Source organism: Megalobrama amblycephala, linkage group LG11 (genome assembly GCF_018812025.1).
Source record: "Megalobrama amblycephala isolate DHTTF-2021 linkage group LG11, ASM1881202v1, whole genome shotgun sequence".
Taxonomy (NCBI): domain Eukaryota; kingdom Metazoa; phylum Chordata; class Actinopteri; order Cypriniformes; family Xenocyprididae; genus Megalobrama; species Megalobrama amblycephala.
In genome coordinates this window covers 36,335,896-36,355,602 of record NC_063054.1, presented here as the reverse complement: position 1 = coordinate 36,355,602, position 19,707 = coordinate 36,335,896, and the positions used below count along the sequence as shown (strand labels likewise).

Sequence of the window (19,707 nt, the reverse complement as noted above, 5' to 3'; positions counted from 1 at the left end):
AATCTGGCAGTAAGATGTGGGAGTTCATTTTAGTCCATCTCTTATCCTGAAATGTCCGTCTTGCAGAGATGGACTAAAAATGATCTTCCAAAACTTACTGCCAGATTTTGGAGGATAAATTCTTCAAACAGTGGTACAAGAGGATGTGGTGCTGGTCCTTCAGGAGTCACTCTCAATCTGTCTGTCTATAAGGCCTATAAAAACCCAGTCTTCATGTATTTTATAACACTTCAGCTTGTGATTCTTATTAAGAGCAGGTCATTTTTTAGGATTCTTTAGCTAACATAAGTCTCTGAGATCCTGACACCTTGCACTTCTGGAGACTCCAGGTAGGTTTCAGTTCTGGAAAATGGTGGCGCTGGAGACTAAAGGGTTCCTGATGGTTTCACACTTAATTCTTCACCTTAATTCTTAATTATTTTCCAGTTAACATGTGTCTTTTCTTTTCCACCTGTTTTTGTATGACCCCGCTGACCAAATGAGCATTTTGCTGCCCTTTGGTCATGCTTTAACTTTGCAATTTCTAGTATTGCATTAGTATTGCATCCTTCTCATGAGTATTTAATAATTTTTGACCTTTCAGTCTGAGTTAAATCTCTTTTTTGGCTCATTTTGCCTGTAGAAGAAAACCTGCCTAATAATTCTGCACACCTGAATATAAGGCATTTTTCATTTCCAGCCTTCATAAACAATATATCACTCATAAATGATTAAAAACAATATTAATAGTAGTTATTAAGATTGATGTGGATTGGAATTGGTAAAATGTACTGTCAAACACATATGCAAGTTTAATCTTAAAACAAGAAAAATATCAGTATCACTTTACTTCACACCTTTATATATAATGCATTATAATAAAGTATATTTAATGTATTAATTATGCCTTGTAATGCACCGTATAATGCATTGTATGAGCTCATGAATAATTATAACCACAATTATAATATATTATAATACTTATCTATTTAATGTTATACCGTCAGAAAGTACAATGCATGACAAACAACCAATTTCAGATGTAACAAGGAATCTGCAAATATTATCATGTATTTTATCTTGATTACAACATTTATGAAAAGATATAATGCATTACAATGTACATTATGAATCCCTTTATAATGCATTATACATAAAGGCTTCAAGTTACCAAAATATCTATCAACTTCACTCAAAAGAAAACAAGATTTTCTGACACCACTGGCAGATATTTTTTATGGTTTTATGCAAAAACACGCTTCATTTTGATACATTTTTCAAGGATTAATATATTAAGTCATTTTGCTTCTCAAGAAAATGCATCTTGATTTAAAGTGCCCCTATTATGGATTTTTGAAAATGACCTTTCATGTAGTGTGTAACAGCTCTAAGTGAATGAAAACATCCTGCAAAGTTTTAAATCCGAAAGTGCACCGTATATTAAGTTATGTTATTGTCTCTCAAAAGTAAGAGTCGACTCTGATTCAGTTAAACGAGTCATTTGTATAACGAATCCCAAGATGTTTCGTTGTGACGACACAACGAAACATTAGCATATTGCCCGCCCACTTAGAGTGGGTGTTTCTGAATTTGTGGGTGTTTTCAAACTGGTGGGTGTTTACTGTCCTGCAGAGACCTGTACTTGAAGGATTGGGCCATCTGACCAATCAGAGCAGTGTAGGCTCACGGAAAGGAGGGGTTTAGAGAGACTGATTCTTTGAACTGCTTCAAACGAATCATTTACCGATCATTGAGAACTGAGATGAAATTAAATGCATATTATGAGAAAACGAAAGTGTTTTTTGTAAACCTCAAAGTGCCTCGTCCTTTCCTTTAGCCATCGTCTTGATGTATTTTGCAGCATTTTAATGTGAACCGAGGAAAAGAACAACATGAACATTCAGCACAACATCTCCTTTTGTGTTCTACAGAGGAAATAAAGTAGCCTAATAGAGGTTTGGAATGAGTAAATAATGATAATTTAAATTTTTGGATGATTCATTACTTTACATCAAATAATACATCAAAAAGTCAGAATTACAGTTTAGTTTTAGACACTAGTAACGCATGAATTCTGATCATTTGCTAATTCAAACAGATGAGCTTATGCTGAGTTTATGAGGAGTTTAATTATTACTTCATCAATGAGAGACTCCTCAGGGAGCCGTTCGCTCCAACACAGCACAGCGTTAAATGTGTATCGAGCGTTTCTCTTTGTCAAAACAGAAAAACAGGTGTGAATGTGCTGATTGACCGCCTGAGAGACGCCGAGATAATGAGATATTGACAGCGTCTCTATCCGTAATTAGTCTAGCGGGTGATAACTCAAAATTAAGTGCTGCTATATTTCTATTATGCCACTATTAGTGTCTGGAGCTGTTTCATAATGGAGAAACTAGAGGCGCACATCAATTCTTCATCATCCATCTCATCAAAAAACAATTCTGAATGTTATGAAACCAGTTGAGAATGTGCTCAACTCATATTTCACCCCAAAATCAGAAGAAAATAATGTTTTGCTGAAAACCTATTTTAGAAAGTGTTTGTTTGCATTTTGACAATTAATTATATAAATAGTATAGTTTTTGCTGCTTAATATTTTATTGTGAAAACTGTGATACACTACCATTCAAAAGTCTAGGCTAAGGAAGATTTTTAAAAATAATGAAAGAAAAAGAAATGAATACTTTTATTCAGCGAGGATGCATTCAATTGATCAAAAGTGGCAGTAAAGACATTTATGATGATACAAAAGATTTCTATTTCAAATAAATAATTCATTTGAACTTCCTATTCATTAAAGAAGCAGTGCTTGAAGTAGCATAGACATTGATAATAATAAGAATCATAATTAATAAGTGAGCACCAAAAATAATTGATAATTAAGCAGCAAATCAGCATATTAGAATGATTTCTGAAGGATCATGTGACACTGAAGACTGGAGTAATTCAGCTTTGATCACAGATATAAATTACATTTTTAAATATATTAAATTGTACTAATATTTCACAATATTACTGTTTTTACTGTATTTTTTGATCAAATAAATGCAGCCTTGGTGAGCAGAACAGACTTCTTTCAAAAACATTTAAAAATCTTACTGATTTCACACTGACTAACTGGTCAACTTTTTTGTAATTATTATTTTTCATGATGCTGATTCTAATTAAAGTTATAATTATAGTGCAAGCCGATCATGTTTGAGTCTATTACGATAAAAATAATATCATAATGTGTTTTTTAATCAAAGACAATACAGAAAACATATCCTTTATGATTTCAATAACACATTTTTCTCTTATTTTTTTGCATTACATTAAAAATAGGCTTCATGTTCTTTATGCAAAATGTAATATACTTTTGAAAGATTCACAAATGAGATATAAATTATTATTTTAATTGTTTATCCAAGACGATAAGGTTAAATGAGAGCAAATGGATTTCAGATGTGAAATGCATGTCATTTTTTTTGTCCTAAAGAATTAAAGGTGATCTCTTATGCCCCTTTGTACAAGATGTAATATAAGTCTCTGGCATCCCCAAAATGTGTCTGAGAAGTTTCAGCTCAAAATACCCCACAGATCATTTATGACACTATGCCCAAAATGTCCCTTTTTGGTTGAAAGCCAAAACATACTATTTTCATGCATGTATCTTTAAATGCAAATGAGTTGCTTCTCCCCGCCCCTCTTTCCAGAAGAAGGTGGAGCCTTTACAGCTCATGCCTTGATGTTTGTTATTTGATTATCATCTCTATCGCAGTTACGCTTATGTGAGGCTGCAGCTCTTCCCCAAAGTGAAAGTTTATTATTTGCAAGCATTTTAAAGCCATAAGAGTTTAAAATTCTGATATATCGTCTTCTGAGCGCATAGAAAGCAGTCAAATACACACAAACTCACATAAACACAGTCGGTTTAGTCTGTGAACGTAAACAGCTGTGAAAGAAATCGCATGTGTATAAAAGAAAAACAGAAAATCACTCACTGCTCTTGACTGAATAACTTTAGTAGCTTTAATAAGAATATATTTCTTACTTGAATGCTGCTGTTAAATGCTCTGGTGAGGACACAAACATGGCAGATGGTGTATGGCTCACTCAGGGGAGGAGCTAAGCTAATAGGGCTGTCAGTTGTGGGCGGGGCCTGATACAATGTGACGTCACAATGTATAGCATTTCTGAATGGGAGAGACTGTTTCAGATTAACGGGGAAAATAACAAACGGAGTGGATGGATTTGTGTGCATGCACATGCCGGCACATAATTATGTTTTTTTGCACAATAGGCCTCCTTTAAAGACTTTTGAAAAGTTGAAATGAACGAAACATCCAGCCAGAGTCACCTGAGCAATAAAAGAGCAACGTTGAGCAATAGCGTCTGACCTCTGTTGATGACCCAGGTCCTGCAGGAGTGCGTCAGTGTGTTTCTGTCTGTCAGTCGGATTGATGTGACTCAGCTTCTGGATCTCGCTGTGAATAAAATACCACAGCTCTTTCACTCCGTTCTCCACCTTCCTCCGCAATTCTTCCTGTTCTCGACCCGGACCAACTGAGAAAGAGAAAGAGAGATTCAAAAGTGCTCTAATTAAGGTATAAGGTCTGAGAGGATGTGATATAATGTGAAGATAATCACAGCTAAAGGGCCTTAGACCAGAAAAGTATCTAGTATGCAGTTGACTCCGCAGCTATTTCTGTTGACGTGTGTTTTATATAAAAAGATGGCAGGTAGATTTGTAATAGTGTGTGAGTTTTGAAGTAAATTGCAAAAAAAGTTACAATTGCTGTCAATCTCCCCTACAGATTTAGTCTGTCCTCTTTTTGATTCTGTTCTCATTCGTCTCTCACTCTATTCTGTCTCCATCTTTGGCTCTTATGTAATAAGTTCAGTTCAGTGCTTTTCAAGAAATCCCTCCTGGGAATAATCTCTGCGGGACGGGTGACCCTGAATGGAAGATCTGTTCCAAACCCTAGTGAGCTACCCAGCTCTATACTGCCTACATACAGTATACAGTACAGTGTATACTCACCAGTATACAGTGTACTCTAGGTTTTCTAGCATCTTCTGCACATTTTAAACCCTAGGCATATGATTCACAATGAGAACAATTGAGGGATTCATATACAACTATTAAAAAAGGTGAAAACATTCACTAATGCTTAAGACGGCAACACAATGGATTAAGAGCGGAGGGATGGGGTTGTGTACATTTTTCTTATTTTGTTTGAAGATCATATTTTTTCATTTAGCACTGCCCTTCTGAAGCTACCTAAGATGTTTACCCCAAAGACAAAATAAGCCCAATCTACCCTGATCATCCAATTGCAAAAGTTTACACCCCCCGGCTCTTAATGCATATTCTGCAAGGGGTGTGTAAACTTATGAACAAAGCTGAATAAACACATTCTTATTTCTTAGATTTAAACATATACATACAACTACATCAGCAAATGCTAATCTAGTCCAGTAAAGAATCGTTTCAATAAGTACTATCACTATGGCTATAAATCTCTTCGACTTGACTTCAGGTGCTGTGTAGGTGGGAAGCTCACTAGGGTTTTCTAACAGAGCTGGTTTATCCTCTAATCCGTCCTCTCATTACTGCAGAGGTGACCTAAGTGAGACACACAGCATCTATCGGTCTTTTTATAGGGGTCAGAACACTGTGTGAAGCAGCATGGGGAGAGAGAGAGAGAGAGAGACTTTAAGGATGATTCTTATATATCTGTGACCTCTGGCCCAGGGTGATGATAATGATGTTCGTAGTTATTTTTGGCAGATCCTGCAGCAAGGAAATTTCACCGACCCTGACCCGTTCCCTACCCATGATTATGCATGCGAAGACTTGAATACACACAAACATGCACACGAACGTGTGTAAACATTCAAACTCTACCTACACAATGACTCATTCTGTTGTGATTCTCTTAAACCTACATGGATGTCAATAGGCCAGTATATAAACACAACTAATTTTTTCAATGTTAAAGTGCCCCTATAATGCTATATTAAAGGTTTCTCATTTTGTTTTGGAGTCTCCTACAATAGGTTTACATGCATCTAAGGTAAAAAAAAAAAAAAAAAAACACTTTTAAATTTCTCATAATATACATTGCAGCATCAACCCTTTTCTCAGTGTCTGAAACAGTTTGATCAAGAATCTGACCTCTCTAAGCCCCTCCTTTCCGAAAGCCTACTCTGCTCTGATTGGTCATACAGTCTAGTCTGTTGGAAACCAAATGTCCATTATCATATCTGAATTTTAGCTCTGGATCTTCCTCAGCACTTAAACACACAGTCATATGAAAAGTAATGATGGCATCCACTTTACCATATCAATTCCAACGTGAGTACTAATACTTCGTACTAGTACTTCGGTACCAAGTCTGTACTGAAATGTTAAAAATGTGACGATACCAGCATTTCTGCAGTACCGGTAGTATTGAGTATATTTGACATAGTCCGCTGATAGACGCATGCTTTTAAACACTTCCGTGTGTATCTGTGTAAGCGCTCGGTGAAGAGCGCCAAAGGTTTCTTTTTACAACATGTTTTTGAAGCGTTGATCATTGTAACCAATCACAGACATATCTGTTGAGCACGTGAACACAATGGCCAATCAGAGGCATTTAAGTTAGTCAGAATTCGCTCAACACCCCTCAAAACACATGAGCTTTCATTCACCACGTAGTTTAGAGTTCTGTACACTCGAGATGTAAATAAGAGATTCATTATATATAGTATAGACAGCTTTTTTGATCATAGATGGCGTTTTCGCAGGAGTGTAGTTCAAGTGAGCAGGTGCTGAACAGGTGCATGTTTTATGTGATTTACTATTCTTATGATGCTGTTTCTTTTGTGAAGCACTTTGGTCAGTCTTGTGGCTGTTTTAAATGTGCTATATAAATAAAGTAAACTTGAAACTTAAGCTAAAGGCCAGAACACACCAAGCTGATAGTCGGACGTCGGGCAATGTCGGGCCGTTTTTAAGCGTAGGTCACTATTATAATTTTTATAATTCCAATGCACAAATATTTTCATAATAACATGAGCTGATGGGAATAAAGAAAGTGATCAGCATGACTGATATTGTAAATGGTAAACAAGTGCTGCTTTGTTAACAGTTTGTATACATCTGCTGTTCTAGTTTCGGTTTCCCTTTTTGAATGATGAATACAGACTATTGATACCCGCTGATATAGACAGATATTTACATTTGAAGGCTACAAGCTGTTTAAAAAAAAGGTGTTTTTTACTTAAAATTATTATCATCATAAACTAATGTAATTTGACTTTATTAATATTTATTTATTTTCAAATAGATATGAATAAAAATATAGCTGCAAGCAGCAATTACGGGGCCATGGCTGGGAGCATCAGACCATCTGCAACTGTGAGCAATTAAAGACCTATTAAGATCATTTTAGGCAAAAGAGCAAAAAAATTATTAAAAATGAGGATTTGCTGGTTCATCACTTTCGACCAATAGGTGGCGCTGTGACCAAATTAATGTGGTATGGTCAGAGTGAGGTGACAATGACATTTGAAAAGTTTGGTGTCAATATGTTAAAGCATTGCAGAGATACTGCTTCAAGAGTCGTTTTTGCATCATGCCTCAAATTCGTTGCTCTGGTATACGAAAACTGTTTGACGTATCGACTTGAAATCCTTTTTTGTCGGCGTGGTCTGAAGATGATACAGTTCAATTTTGGTGAAAATCGGAGCAACGGTCTAGGAGGAGTTGAAAAAAGTAGGTTTTTAATGAAAAACAATATGGCAGACAGGAAGTTCAGTCGACTATGGCAAATTTGATATCTATGTTCTTAGAATGACCCAAGGAATCTACTGAGTCCAGTTCCATTACAATCGGTTATTAGCATTATTGTAAATTATGTTATAACTTCTAACCACAAGGTGGCGCTGCGCCAAATCTTTTTGAGTATGGTCAGGGTATGGTGCCAAAGACGCATACCGAGTTTCGTAACGATACGCTAATGCGTTCGTAAATTACAGCATTTTAGCACAAAATTAAAAATGGCCGATATGGAAAAACTGGATATCATTTGTTTTGGCATGATGCCCCGAATCCAACAAGACCAAATATATAATTTTTGGACAAACCCATCAGAAGTTATAAGCAAAAATAGCCATTTTTTCATATCTCTGGACCAATAGATGGCGCTGCGCCGAAATGCTGCATGATGCCTCAGGTCATGCTTGTGATGACATGTACCAAGTTTGGTCTGAATACGATAAAGCGTTACGGAGATACAGCCTTATGTCTATTTTCGCAAGCGCTACGTAAAATTCGTTTGTGTGTTTTTCAAAAACGGTTTGAGGAATCGACTTGAATTTCATAAATTTTTGTCGGCATGGTCTGAAGATGATCTGGTTCAATTTTCGTGAAAATCTGAGTAACAGCCTAGGAGGAGTTCGAAAAAGTAGGTTTTTAAGAAAATTCAAAATGGCGGAAATAGGGCAGTTGATTTTGTTTCTAACCCTTACGGTTCAAAAGTTATTAACATAAACATGAGTACAATTTTTGAAAACAGCGTCTTCTCAACATATCGACAACACAAACCAAACTCTCAGCTACAACTAGTGTTTGAGGGCGGGGCAAAGCAGATGCTGTTCACGGGCAGCCAATGAAGACCACAGGCTGGCATTATGCAAATCTGTTACAAACCTACGTAGGTTCATGCAGAAAGTGAGCATTTCAGGCAGTTCAGAATCGCTTCTTTCTTTTGGGAGACAAGACATCCACTAATCTGCACTTCGACCTTTAAAATTTTACAGACCTTTTACATTCACAAACAGCCATATTACAAACTACATGAAAGGTAATATCTAAAAAAAACCATAATGGGGCACTTTAAAATACGTTCTTGTATCCAATTTTCGAATGCAACTATGCGTATGACATTCATAGGCTGATTCCCCCCTGCGACTCAGTGACCTTATCAAAATCAGCCCAAAACAACAACTCTGCCTTAAATAGTGGTGCGAGTTTGGGTCAGACCTGTCTATCTGACCAATGTAAGACCTTGAGTATTTGGTTATGTATGGACAAGGGTCCGGTTAGGGTTTCTGTTTATCTCTTCTCTTGCCTTCTCCAGATAATCTCTGAAAACTGTGGATCTTCTGTTTGGCTCGGCTTAGCTGCTCCTCAAGAGACCGGAGTCTTCCTGACGATATCGGCCCATCCGATTGTCCTTCTGGAATCCTGCAAAACACACACGGTTTGTTAGCGAACCCTTCCACGGTTTAAAGAGTTTGCAAACAGCGGATCTGTCTGCGTTCTCACGCCGCCTATGAAGAAAGCAATCAGACCGCCAACGCTGCATAAACAAACTGAGAGCGACACGGAAAACGACAGGCTCCAAACACTGATTCACTGGAGCCTGATTATGAATTGGCCATGAATAAAATAATCATAAACGTCTGCTGTGATGTTCAATAGCGTTTAGTGCGCTGCATAAATTTTCTTCCTACATTCGTCTAAGGCATAATTGCTAATTACAGTTCGACAGTGTTCGTTTCTATTCAGCTGATTTAGATGAAATCACCTCTTAACTAATGCGCATTTGGGAAACTCTGCATGACACAAACAACTGCTCGTTTAATATCACATATTATCACATTGATCTTTTACTTTATAACTCAATGTTTACTGAATATTTCCAATTGTTTTTACGGGCGGTAAATGGGTCAATATGCGTCCAAATGTTGAAACCACTGAGTAGATCGCTTATATTATGTATTAAAATGGTAATCATACATTAATATTAATACTTCTGCTGCATGCATATGCATGAGGGTATATATGCAAAGGAACAAAGATTAGCGTGGAGAAATCAATAAAGCATGTTAGCACAATTTGCAATTGAGTGGAGGAGGGAATACTAATTGATTCAAAAGATGCAAAAAGGGCTTTAATTTTAAAGCAAATAACAAAAACAACCAAGAGTGCTGAGAAAACGCAAAAACAAAAAGCAAGGCATAAGAAAGAAAACACACTACTGTTCAATTGTTGGGGTCAGCAAGGCTTTTTTCTTTATTCTTTATGAATAACACTTCTTCTTAAATCTACGATTTAATAACGTCAACAGATTTAATGTATTGGAGTTACATGAACATTCCAGTAGTTTATCATAAATTTTGGATTCCAGACTTCATGAAGCCGTTTTGATTTATCCAAGGTTCTTTAAAGGAAGCACATAACCAAAATAAAAATAAAGACCCCTGAAGATTAACTTGGCCTTTTAAGTCCTGAAATGAACATAGACATCTGAAAGACATCTCTCTTACTGCAATCTGGAAAAGAAGTCGGTTAGCCCCTTATAAGCAGCTGTGAATCATGATAAAGTGCTATCTAGAATCCAGTTAATAATAATAACACCCTAGCAACGTGTCAAGACCACCCAGAACACTAAAGCTACTACATATAAATGTGTTAAAAACACCCAGAACACTCTAGAAATCAACACGTTTAAACCACTCAACCACATTTATAACGACTGTAAGCTTAGCATAGACTCCATTAAGTATCTAGGAAACCAGCAGAGAGGTATTTACGGCACGGCAAGAATGGAAAAAGAGAGAAATCTATAATCTTGTGGCCCTCAGGTGAATCTCTTTCCCTTTGGCCCCTGAACATTCTTTAGAGATTATACAAGGACCCTATCAGCTCCTTCTGGTACAGTCTGCTAGATACTCATAACACTCTTCAAAGAGCGCAGATGTATAATATATATATGCAAATGTGGACTATATATATATATAAATATATGCAAATGCAAATGCCTGACTGAGGACTATTGAATTTAAGTATAAATAAAACCTGTTATTAGAGTGCAGACAATTCAATTTAGAGTTGTGTCCTAAACGACAACGATTTGGCTCTGTCTATTAAATCTTTGACAAGTACAATCACAGCGAACATTTAAATCTACGTTTGCGCCGCCGCTGAAATAGAGAGAGACGTTGTCATGTATAGATATGAAACAGCTTCACAAAGTCTGTTCACAATATCATTATTTCGGTGCTACAAACATTCAAATTATCATAAAAGTACTGGGATAAAAGTTTATAGTTCGGATATAAACACTGATGTAATAGAGTAAATCACTTTTTGAAAAAAAACGTAAACACTTAAAATAAAGATTGTATCAATTAAATCGTTACACCAGTAGGTGGCGACACGTGACTGTTAAAGAATGTATTTGTCATTGAATCATTCATTTGAGAGATTTGTTCAAAAATGCTGACTCATCCAGTAATGAAACAAGTGAACTAGTCATTGAATCATTCATCCAAACTGATTTGGCAATTAAAGGTGCCCTAGAACCAGTTTTTACAAGATGTAATCTAAGTCTAAGGTGTCCCCTGAATGTGTCTGTGAAGTTTCAGTTCAAAATACCCCATGGATTTTTTTTAATTAATTTTTTTATCTGCCTATTTTGGGGCATCATTAACTATGCACCGATTCAGGCTGCGGCCCCTTTAAATCACGCGCTCCCCGCCCCCCGAGCTCTTGACTATAAAACAGTGCATAAACAAAGTTCACACAGCTAATATAACCCTCAAATGGATCTTTACAAGATGTTTGTCATGCATACTGCATGCATGCGTCGGATCATGTGAGTATAGTATTTATTTGGATGTTTACATTTGATTCTAAATGAGTTTGATAGTGCTCCGTGGCTAAAGCTAACATTACACACTGTTGGAGAGATTTATAAAGAATGTGTTTATGCATTATACAGACTGCAAGTGTTTAAAAATGAAAATAGTGACGGCTCTCTTGTCTCCGTGAATACAGTAAGAAACGATGGTAACTTTAACCATATTTAACAGTACATTAGCAACATGCTAACAAAACATTTAGAAAGACAGTTTACAAATATCACTAAAAATATCATGTTATCATGGATCATGTCAGTTATTATTGCTCCATCTGCCATTTTTTGCTATTGTTCTTGCTTGCTTACCTAGTCTGATGATTCAGCTGTGCACAGATTCAGACGTTAATACTGGCTGCCCTTGTGTAATGCCTTGAACATGGGCTGGCATATGCAAATATTGGGGGCGTACATATTAATGATCCCAACTGTTATGTAACAGTGTTATGTTGAGATTCGCCTGTTCTTCGGAGGTCTTTTAAACAAATGAGATTTATATAAGAAGGAGGAAACAATGGAGTTTGAGACTCACTGTATGTCTTTTCCATGTACTGAACTCTTGTTATTCAACTATGCCGAGGTAAATTCGATTTTTGATTCTAGGGCACCTTTAACATATTGTCAGAACCTCTAAAAAATTCCATGTTATTTCGTTTTGTGGTCTGTTCAGAATCGTGGGAGAATCGTGATCTCTATTTTAAACAACATTTTTTTTGGGGATTCTCTAATTAATCCAGAATCGTGCAGCTTTAGTTCAATTCCATCTAACGGGCGTGTGACACGAGCTTCAGATGGGGCAGAACTTCAGAACTGCTGATGGAGAGCAAAAGAGAGTCTGATACAGGAGGGAACGGCGGCCAAATGACATTACAGCGAGTGAATTACTGTCAGTCACTGCTGCAGCACTGCGAGAGGAAATTACAAGAGTCGCAAGATTAGTCAGGAGACTGAAGCCTGAAGATCACACAGATTTGCCGATGAAAAAGAGGCAAGGACGATCTGAATACTGCAAAATGATTAGTGAATATGAACAAACCCCTAAACCTACAGTAAGTGTGCTATTACTTTTTTCACCTGGTGGATGATGAAATAGGTGGAAAAAATCCCACAGACCTACATTGAAGAAGGGACCGCAGCCGTATCTAGAGACCAGAATACACGGAACTCTGTTCAATTGGACAAGCAAGAAAGAATACCAGAGCAACTGCATGGCAATATGTTAAAATCACCCAGAACGCCCTAGCAACTGCATATCAACACGTTAAGAACTGCACATAAATGTGTTAAAATCACCCAGATGTCTACAGTAACCACTCCAAACACCTCAGCAAGTGCATAACATCATGCTAAAGAACACCCTAGCAAACGCATAACAATGTGGTAAAACAAGCACTCAAAACACCCTAGCCACTGTATGACAATGCCCCGCCAATCATCCTAAATATCATGTCAACACAAAACTGTGATTGGTCACTTGTGATGTCAGTCAGATGGTCTCTTCCTATCTAAGTGACCAAAATAAGCTGCAATGTGGGCTGACCTTTATGCTGATAGTCAAAAGTCTGGCTACGCATACTAAGAGGACTAGGACAATATTCTTAATCATAAGAGTGCTTTTAGTGCAGGGAAGCTGTTTTCTTTCTTTTTCAAGTTTATTGTGTGTGTTCTTGGCAAATGCCATTATGAACAATGTTTGTGGCAGAATATTTTCCAGGGCTCGGTGGCAATTTTAATTGCTCATATAATGATATTGACAGAAAGCACACATATCTTCACCCAGCCTGAGGGTGTGGACCGCTGCGTCCCGATGAAACAAATGAACGTTATGATGTGTGGAGAAACCTTCATAATAATGCACGGCAGCACACGCGGGCCATTGTCAGAAACCATTCCATTTCTGGAAACATTTTATTGCTTTGAGCATCAATTCCCATGTTAATGCATCTATCTGGTAGTTTTTTTTATCATCACTTTATGATAGTAGTATGTGCATATATAAATTACATAAAACATAAAAGTGCCTTCTGGCATTTGAACAGTGCTTTGTTGAAGATATTTGTTTAAGAAAAAAGAGAAATGAAGGTCCTCAATACTTGTTTCACATCAGAGCAGCAGTACTTGGACATAACATTTTTATACTATATGATTATCGTTATATATATATACAGTGGGTACGGAAAGTATTCAGACCCCCTTAAATTATTCACTCTTTGTTATATTGCAGCCATTTGCTAAAACCACAGCACCCCATATTGACAGAAAAACACAGAATTGGTGACATTTTTGCAGATTTATTAAAAAAGAAAAACTGAAATATCACATGGTCCTAAGTATTCAGACCCTTTGCTCAGTATTTAGTAGAAGCACCCTTTTGATCTAATACAGCCATGAGTCTTTTTGGGAAAGATGCAACAAGTTTTTCACACCTGGATTTGGGGATCCTCTGCCATTCCTCCTTGCAGATCCTCTCCAGTTCTGTCAGGTTGGATGGTAAACGTTGGTGGACAGCCATTTTTAGGTCTCTCCAGAGATGCTCAATTGGGTTTAAGTCAGGGCTCTGGCTGCGCCATTCAAGAACAGTCACAGAGTTGTTGTGAAGCCACTCCTTCGTTATTTTAGCTGTGTGCTTAGGGTCATTGTGTTGTTGGAAGGGAAACCTTCGGCCCAGTCTGAGGTCCTGAGCACTCTGGAGAAGGTTTCGTCCAGGATATCCCTGTACTTGGCAGCATTCATCTTTCCCTCGATTGCAACCAGTCGTCCTGTCCCTGCAGCTGAAAAACACCCCCACAGCATGATGCTGCCACCACCATGCTTCACTGTTGGGACTGTATTGGACAGGTGATGAGCAGTGCCTGGTTTTCTCCACACATACCGCTTAGAATTAAGGCCAAAAAGTTCTATCTTGGTCTCATCAGACCAGAGAATCTTATTTCTCACCATCTTGGCAAACTCCATGCGGGCTTTCATGTGTCTTGCACTGAGGAGAGGCTTCCGTCGGGCCACTCTGCCATAAAGCCCCGACTGGTGGAGGGCTGCAATGATGGTTGACTTTCTACAACTTTCTCCCATCTCCCGACTGCATCTCTGGAGCTCAGCCACAGTGATCTTTGGGTTCTTCTTTACCTCTCTCACCAAGGCTCTTCTCCCCCGATAGCTCAGTTTGGCCGGACGGCCAGCTCTAGGAAGGGTTCTGGTCATCCCAAACGTCTTCCATTTAAGGATTATGGAGGCCACTGTGCTCTTAGGAACATTAAGTGCAGCAGAAATTTTTTTGTAACCTTGGCCAGATCTGTGCCTAGCCACAATTCTGTCTCTGAGCTCTTCAGGCAGTTCCTTTGACCGCATGATTCTCATTTGCTCTGACATGCACTGTGAGCTGTAAGGTCTTATATAGACAGGTGTGTGGCTTTCCTAATCAAGTCCAATCAGTATAATCAAACACAGCTGGACTCAAATGAAGGTGTAGAACCATCTCAAGGATGATCAGAAGAAATGGACAGCACCTGAGTTAAATATATGAGTGTCACTGCAAAGGGTCTGAATACTTAGGACCATGTGATATTTCAGTTTTTTAGGAGAAATGGATGTCCTCAACACTTTCTTCACATCGGTGAGCAGTACTTTTACAACGTTACATTTTTATAGTATATTGTAATTATTATTGTTACTATTATTATTTAAAATAAATATCCAAAAATATAGAGAAATAACATAATATATATATATATATACATCTATAGAAACATTATATTGAATCATTAAGTAAAATGTTATTGTTTGATTTATATATAAAATAAAAAAATTCACTCACTCAGACACACACACACACACACACACACACACACACACACACACACACACACACACACACACACACACACACACACACACACACACACACACACACACACACACACACACACACACACACACACACACACACACACTCATTGTTTAAAGAATAATTCATGCCAGAAGCACAAATGCTGCAGGACTGTATAAGCACTAATTCTAGTGAATTTAGCCTGAGCAAACCACACTAAATACAGCTGTTTTATAGTCAATACTCTTCCAGTTCCACAGTACAAGGACACTGCTGGTTCTATCAGAGATCTGGGGATTGATATTGTGGACCTCCAGGTTTAGAGCGGATCAATGGGAGACTGAGACCCCAATTGAGGCTCGAAGACACATAAGAGCCACATTGGACGATCTGTTTGGAATTAAAGCACAGAATACATTGATCAGATCAAGATTTATATCTGAAATAGATGCCCCTCGCCTGACAAAGACAAATGACCAAAGCAGCTCTATTCACTGCTTCTGGACAATAGCTTGGCTCTCAGGATCCATAGAAGAGCTGTTTTTGATAAACTATTTGCTTGTGTGACACGGACAATCAAACGCAGGGTCAGTTTCAAGCACACTTCACACTAAAAAAACAGCACTATGGTCGGACTAATACTAATAAAAATGGGACTTTTCACAATTAACTACTTGTGGCAGCTGTAATCTGTAATTATTTCTTGAATTGATTTGTGCAGCCCTACTTCACTGATGAGATCTACTTTAAGGATCTAATTTACATGCCTGAAAAGTATGAAAGCCCCTCCCTTCTGAAAAGCACAATGTGCTCTGATTGGTCAGCTGGACCAGTGTGTTGTGATTGGTCAAGCGCTTCGAGCGTGTTTGGGAATATCCTTACCATAACCGCCAGTTACAACACACTACTAACTAACTCAACCAGGCCCTGCCCCTTTATTTTGCATATGCCTTGGATGGGAATTATTTAAATGAGGAATATTGTGACGTGTTCCTTCCCGGAAGAAAAAGCATTATACTGTACACTTTCTCCACGCCAACACAGGTCCAAATCTCTACATATCGCTTTTTCTCTACCTGTGAGAGTACCAAATTTTCCTCTGTCTTCTTTCCTCAGTATAAGCTCTCTTGACTTTCTCCATCAAAACCTGCCTCGTGTCTCTCCTGAACATCCTGCAAAACACTTCATGCCACAGTCGAGCTCGGAGTCACGTGTCACAAATCTGTTCACTGTCTGCACTGCAAGAACTGCATGTGCTTCAATAGAAACAATAGTTATTGATGGAAAAATAAATATGATTTCAGTATACATCTTGCTTTTTAGCATTTTAATTAAGTTAGGTCATTGAAATGAATAATAAATATGAATTATTTAAAAAAAGTCACATTTTAATATTAATATTACATTTATGCATTTAGCAGATGCTTTTATCCAAAGCAAAATATTAGTCATTTATATTGAAATATTAAATATATAATATAATTAAATATATTAATAATTTGAATTATATAAATTATATGTTATATTAATTACATCAATTATTATATTAATAATAATACTGTAAATATAATAATTTTAGCTTTAAGTCATTCTGCAGGCTGGTTGAGAACCACTGTTTTTTTGGGATTTTGGGACACTGGGATTTTGTTTCTATAGAAGCGCATACGTTTCCATTTCCCTTGTTCTGTTAAGAGCACAAGTGTTGACATTGTATCCAGAGTACAAAACTCACATCAGACAGAATCGGGTCAAATACTGCAAATGTTAGAAAGGGTCTTTAGTGGCAGTGCACACAGCCTTGACATCACAAACCATAGATATAACAGTCAATTTAAACTATGAAAGCTCAATGCATCTTCATGCAAGGACTGTAAAATCGACTAAAAGTTTGCACACTTGCATGTGTCAATTTTTGCATGGTTACAGCAGACAAAAGCACTGAATAACTTGCGAAGACTTTAGATGATGCCAATTTAGGATATGCAACATACAACACTGTCAAATATTATCCTGATATATTGTAAACATATGAGCACAAGTTACACATGAATATGCAAGAATACATGATGACCATTATACGTATTATATTATTGCTGTATATTACTGCCATATTGACACACTCATCTCTAGCTAATAACTGAATACTTCCTAATATTTCCTAATTGTAACATCTTCATGTTGTTCCAATTCCATATGCTGCTTTTTACATTTTCGACAAAATTTCGACAGTGAGAAAATAAAGAAACAGTCATTTTTAGCTGAACTATGATATGCTTGACTACATTTTGAATACATTAAAGCAGGCATTTACCGTAGAGACTGGGCCATTCGCCGCAGGTCTTCATTTTGCTGTTTCAGTCTCTCCAACTTGGTGAGGATCTTCGCCAGCTCACGGCTGGAGCGCGGCGCATGTTCGTTGTCTCTCACCAGATGACCCCCGATATAAAAGAGCAACGTCCCCCATGCCAGCAGGACTAGCGCTATCCAGCGCCACGAGCCCGTCCATGGACGCATGCTGCCGCCAAACTCCAGTCACAAATGACACAAGGGCATGATGGGTCTGCCGATTAAAGTAGAGGTTAAAAGCAAGGCGTCCAAATGTGGAAGTTGAAAAAAGAACTGGTGCGTCTAGGTAAGTACGTCAACACACCATGGATATTCATGCATCGTGACTCGTCAAGAAGGCAGATCTTCCATTCTGTTCCTATAGTTGATGATTGTGGTGTTTTTGGCTTTGTAGGTTTCACTGGTGTGTCATTGGCTTTGTTGGGTTCTCTGAATCCATTATTGTCCTGCAGAAAGAAAAAGAGAAAGATGTTACAGAAGAGTGGTTCTTAATTGGTCAGTCAGTTAGTGGACAGCAGAGAAAACATTGCTGAATGCAAATGCCAGCATAAAAATCCTAGATGACTAAACAAGAAAAAAGACTTATCAACCTTTAAAAGAAAGAAGAAAATGCTTTGAAAGGAGAATATCCTCTGTTGTTGACATCAAAGGTTGTGTGTCCAGTCAAACTCGTCTGTCTCAAATTCATCTGTCACTAGACAAATTAGATATGCTATGGCATGGCTTCATCCTCAAAATCCAAGAACAAAATGGTGCAGTTAAAATAAAATACAGCCCAGGGTACAGTAAATACAGGTTCACTCGTAATAAGGAAGAATGTGGTTTGGGTCAACCAAAATGTGTCCAGTAGGGCCGCACAACGATTAATCGCGATTAATCGTTTGCAAAATAAAAGTCTGTGTTACGTAATATATGTGTGCGTTCTGTGTATAATAATTATGTATATATAAATACATGCACATACATGTATATATTTAAGAAAAATATATATTTATATATAAAATATTTATATTTATATGTAATATAAAATATATAGAAATATGTATATTTATTTATACATGTATATATTTCTTAAATGTATACATGTATGTGCATGTATTTATATATACATAATTATTATACACAGAACACACACATATATTACGTAACACAGACTTTTATTTTGCAAACGATTAATCGTTGTGCAGCCCTAGTCCAGTTTACTGATAGTCATGTAAAAGTTCTTACTTAAGTGGACTGAAAAGAAGTTTAGCCGTTTGATAGGAGATCCGAATCACTGATTCGATTCATAAAGCTCCGAAGCAGTGTTTTGAAATCGGCCCATCACTATATTGTTGAAAAGTCGTTATTTTGTTTTTTTGGCGCACCAAAAATATTCTGGTCGCTTTATAATATTAACATAGAACCACTGAACTCAAATGAACTGTTTTAAATATGTTTTTAGTAGCTTTCTGGATCTTGAGAGAGGAAATGTCATTGCTGGCTCTGCAGGCCTCACTGAGCCATCGGATTTAATCAAAATATCTTAGTTTGTGTTCTGAAGATGAATGAAGGTCTTACGGGTGTGAAATGACATGAGGGTGAGTAATAAATGACATTATTTTCATTTTTGGGTGAACTTTAAGACTAGAAATAAGAGTAAAATTTCATAATTCTTAGAATTTTGACACTTAAGACTAAAATTTTACTTTAAGCGGCTTTATACATACATCCCCAGATACATAATTACTAGGGGCAACAGTAATAGTCAAATAAGCAATTTATAAATATGTATTATTTAACTGTTATTAAACTTATTTAAAAAAGTACATTTCCAACCTATTTTAGGTTCATTTTAAGTGAGCAATATAGTAATTTTTAAACAATAGTTGAGTTAAATAA

General features: G+C 37.1%; 1 protein-coding gene across 2 annotated transcripts in view; it reads right to left on the bottom strand.

Moving 5' to 3' along the window:
• fut8b (fucosyltransferase 8b (alpha (1,6) fucosyltransferase)) overlaps positions 1–19,707 on the bottom strand; it is a 125,295-nt gene that overhangs the window by 40,010 nt on the left and 65,578 nt on the right. For both annotated transcript variants that reach the window (XR_007187168.1, XM_048207776.1), the window contains exons 2-5: positions 18,131–18,272; positions 17,792–18,040; positions 9,084–9,199; positions 4,362–4,527 (exon numbers count right to left, since the gene is read on the bottom strand). Coding sequence is in view for 1 of the 2 variants with exons in the window: in XM_048207776.1 (XP_048063733.1) it covers positions 4,362–4,527; positions 9,084–9,199; positions 17,792–17,994 (485 nt within the window). In the remaining variant the exon portion in view is untranslated. The remainder of the gene's footprint in view (positions 1–4,361; positions 4,528–9,083; positions 9,200–17,791; positions 18,041–18,130; positions 18,273–19,707) is intronic.